General features: G+C 38.1%; 1 protein-coding gene across 1 annotated transcript in view; it reads left to right on the forward strand.

The window, feature by feature from the left end:
* Positions 1-3,260, forward strand: part of DDA1 (DET1 and DDB1 associated 1) — a 222,201-nt gene extending 218,941 nt beyond the window's left edge. The window contains exon 7 of the mRNA XM_044090658.1: positions 1,962-3,260. Coding sequence (XP_043946593.1) covers positions 1,962-2,072 — 111 coding nt within the window. The 3' untranslated portion in view covers positions 2,073-3,260. The remainder of the gene's footprint in view (positions 1-1,961) is intronic.
* The last annotated feature ends 768 nt before the right edge of the window (positions 3,261-4,028 follow it).

Consider the following 4,028-nt stretch of genomic DNA (forward strand, 5'->3'; position numbering starts at 1 on the left):
TTTTTTTTTTGTGTATGTGTGTGTGTGTAAAGATATGTGTGTGTATATATCTGTATAAAATATGGGTCTATTTCAAAACGTTGAAATACTATAATGTCTAACCACAAAACATCGAGACCATAACACTGATAAGTTAAAATATCGAAATTAAATAACATTGAAAATTTAAATCATTGAGTCTTATATCATCAGTGTTAAATGGTTATGGTTTTAAGTAATAATTTTGTGGTATCACTTTAAGAAGTCGTATTATGTAGTAAGCAAGCTTGGCATATCGTATGCTTTTCGGTTTAAGAGAAGTTCTCAGGTTGTATAGTAAAAGTTTCAGTTAACTGTTGACCATTGTTGTGTTTGAATGATGGATTTATTAGTGTAAAAGAAGTCAGGTTAGTGTTGTGGAAAGTGATGGGATATGTAAGTATTAGAGTAAGTTTTTAGTTTGGCTGTATTTTCATGTTGTCAGGAAATTAGAGCTTCTTGTTTGAGATATTATTTTTATATTCTTTGTGGAGATTGCAGTACATTGGGGAATGGGAAATATACTTAGTCTCCACTGTAGTGCGATGTTGGACTTGCTTTATTTAATTTTCATGTGTTGTGGAGCTTGCAGGGGCCTTGTTCCACCTGCAGAAACATTGAAACAGGTGTGTTTGTCAGTTTAGTTATGTTTCAGGTAGAAGGGTGTATTACTAATGTGTGCATTGTAACATTCGATATTATGGGTTGTGATGACTGACCGACTTAAATTTGTAGTGTAATGTAGTTTCATTGTTCTAAGTTTTCAGTGTTCTGAACTTTTGACATGATGGTCTCAATGTTTTATGTTTTGTGGTTCATCGTTATAGTAATTCAGTGTTTCTGAAGTAGACCCATGTATGTTTAATAGAGATATATGTATGTATGTGTGTATACATATATATATATATATATATATATATATATATATATATATAAAATCATCACTGTGTGTCTGTATAATGTATATATACATATAAGCACACCTTTTACAACCTTTTACATGCATGCATGCATACATAGATGTTTCGTTGTGGCCTTGTAGTTCAGGGTTTAGAGCGGTGGTCTCATAAACCAGGGATCATGACTTCATATTTCAAGGCCTTCACTTGTGTTTTAAGGGAAGCACGGTGGCACAGCAGATAGCATTGTCACCTCACAGCATGAGCTTCCCCAGCTCGATTCCTGGCTAGAGTGCCTTCTGTGTGGAGTCTGCATGTCGTCCTTGTGTTAGAGTGGGTTTTCTCCGGATGCTTTGGTGTCCTCCCATACACCAAGGACCTGCAGTTAGGTGGATTGGACACTAAATTGGCCATACGTGTGAGTGTGGTATAGAGCAACCGAAGCATGGCTAGCCATCTGATGGTATAAACCTGTACTCTATATGATTGTCACTGTAGAAGTGACACCCTGACCCCATGTGCAGAAGGGGGGAGCGGGAGTTGTGGATGGGTGCGTTAAGTAAACCTAGGATGTGAACTATTTTCAGCATTCAGCAGAGGATAATATTTCATTTAATTTTCTTTTTTTTTTTTTGCTATAAGTTGAGGTGCAAGTCCTTGTGACATACAAGGGATCGCCTTGAGGTCTGTTAAAAAGCCAGTTCCATTACTGCATGTTTTGTATTGCAGAATGTAAAGTTGGTGTCTTAAGAGATTTTGTAGTATTTTCCATTCCTGTTTCACCACCCCCCCCCCCCCACACACACACACACACACACACACACACACACCAAAGTTGGATTGTAACTAGACATACCATCTTCTGTGTGTCCTGTAATAGTCGGACACAAGACAACATAGCTTTGCATAGAAGCAGGATCAAAACCCGTTACCAGTTTGTTGGTGAGATTTAGAATAATTACTGGAAATTTATAAAGCATTTCTTTGTGGTAAAAAGTGTTGATTGTATACATTGTAATTGTTTTTTTTTTCTTTTGTGTTCAGAATGCAGCAAAGAAGCGAGAACAGGAGCAAGTGGAGATAGAGGGTGAGAGCTCTGCACCACCACGGAAAATTGCTCGAACAGACAGCCAAGACATGAATGAAGATACTTAAGACATTTTTGTACTGTTACTCTGCAAGAGCTTCCCATGTTCCTGGTCATGATGTCTTACAGTATCTGCTCCATGCAGCTCAGTTCACTTCAGATATTACAAGAAAACGAAACTATTTATTTTCCTCAGCATTTATGTATGGCGTACAGTTAGACTTGGTGGTGAACAAATTACACTATGTAATACCTTAGATGCCTTTTTATTTAAAACTAATAGGCTTCCCGGTTCAGTCACACCAAGTTCTGGAACTGATTCAGTCCTGAAAGTTTTGGGCCTGAGTGGGTATTTGTATTTCCTTTTTTTTTGTCCTACACTTTTGGTGTAGGCCACCTGTTCTTCCCAGATGCAAGCCCTGTGCTCAAGGTAGATGGTGGTTCAGGCCAGGATTGTAAGTCCTATTGTAAGACCTTCAACAAATGTAAATTATGAGAAATTGTGATGTATCTCTTGTATGATTTGTGTAGTCCCCACTGACTCAGCTGTTCAGTTATTGGTTATTTTCTTTTATTGTAAACAGCATTTTAATGCTTTAAGGTATGACTTGCTTTAACAAAAAGAGACCACAAAATGAATTATTGTTGAATGCCTTTTGTAGTTTTGACAGGGCTGCTGATAAGTAATGCATATGTTTTTTCCCCATGAGGGCGTTCTGCCTTAGGCTTGGAAGTTGTTTAGAGACAAGTAGGTTTCCTGGGCAGCGTTATCTGTTTTTTCTCAAGATGGATTTTTTTCAGTCTGATTCCTATGAGCTGAATTTTTGTGATTAGAACATCTGGAGCTTGAAGAATGTGGAATTATTTCCAATGCTGCATTGTGTGTACAGTACATTAATTTGTGGAGAAACTAAGAATGAATTGTGTAGCACCTTTCTTGTAACCCCCCCCCTCCTTAGCACTTCAATTCAAAAAGATGCACGAGAGTAGTTCTGCATCTTAGTTTGGAAGGAAAAGTTCTCCTTGTAGTCTCTCTGCTTCTTTTCTAGATGAGCTTTTAGGATTAAATGCAGTGTTTGCATTCCTCTATAGGAAGGTGCCTTCAGCTTGCTGTGGCTGCAGTTTCAAGCCTTCATACTTCTTATGGAGTATTGTTGCTGAGGAAGCAAAAAGATGCAACAAAGTACAGTCCAAAAAGTTAACATTGCAATGGTCCTTGATGTATTGATTTGCATTTTTCCATACATGGTACAACAGAAAACTTTTTGACTTTTTTTTTTTCTTTTCTTAATTTAGTGACTTGGACCTTGTGATTGGGTCTAAATAGATGTGAGAACACTTGTCTTATTTCTCAGGGTTTTTTTTATCTCGATAGTCCCTAATGAAGATGTAAAACAGTCCTGAAAAATAAAACTATGTTCTTCTTCCCATAAAGCTGGGAGGTCAGGTGATATCCACAGCATCATACAACACATTTTATGGCAGTGAAGGTAACTGGAGTGTTTTTTTTCAGTGCTGTACCCATGGCAGTGTTATATTTGCTTTGTGTATAGTAGTCTACCTCTCCAGATCCTTTTTGTAGAAAATGGAAAACTTTAGGGGATGGACATACTCTGCTGCCTTTTTGTTTGCACAAGCATGTTTCTTTGTACTGCATATGCCGTTAGTTTGTGCACATCTTAGCCATTCCCATACCTCCATAAAAGAGTGTCTGTCACTTAGGGTCTTCCTTTTAAGTTCATAGCTGTTTACTAGACTAACAACCACAAGGGCCTTTTTAAGCCTAGCCATGCATCCCAAATTTCTGACAAGTTCTGGTACCCTATGTAAGTGTAAGCAGGGGCTTTGAAGGTGAAACATTTGCAAGTAAGGAATTGGGAGAAACAATTATAGGCTGCCTGTTTCCATTAGAGAGACAGGTGCCAAACCAGGGATGAATTTCCTGTTCCTCATCCAGTTATCCCAACTTGCGCTCCTATTGGTTTAAGGAGGAACTCTGCTCCTTATGGATGGGGAGCCAATTG

The sequence above is a fragment of the Protopterus annectens genome, chromosome 13.part0 (assembly GCF_019279795.1).
Source record: "Protopterus annectens isolate FY-2018-M chromosome 13.part0, PAN1.0, whole genome shotgun sequence".
NCBI classification, from domain to species: Eukaryota; Metazoa; Chordata; order Ceratodontiformes; family Protopteridae; genus Protopterus; species Protopterus annectens.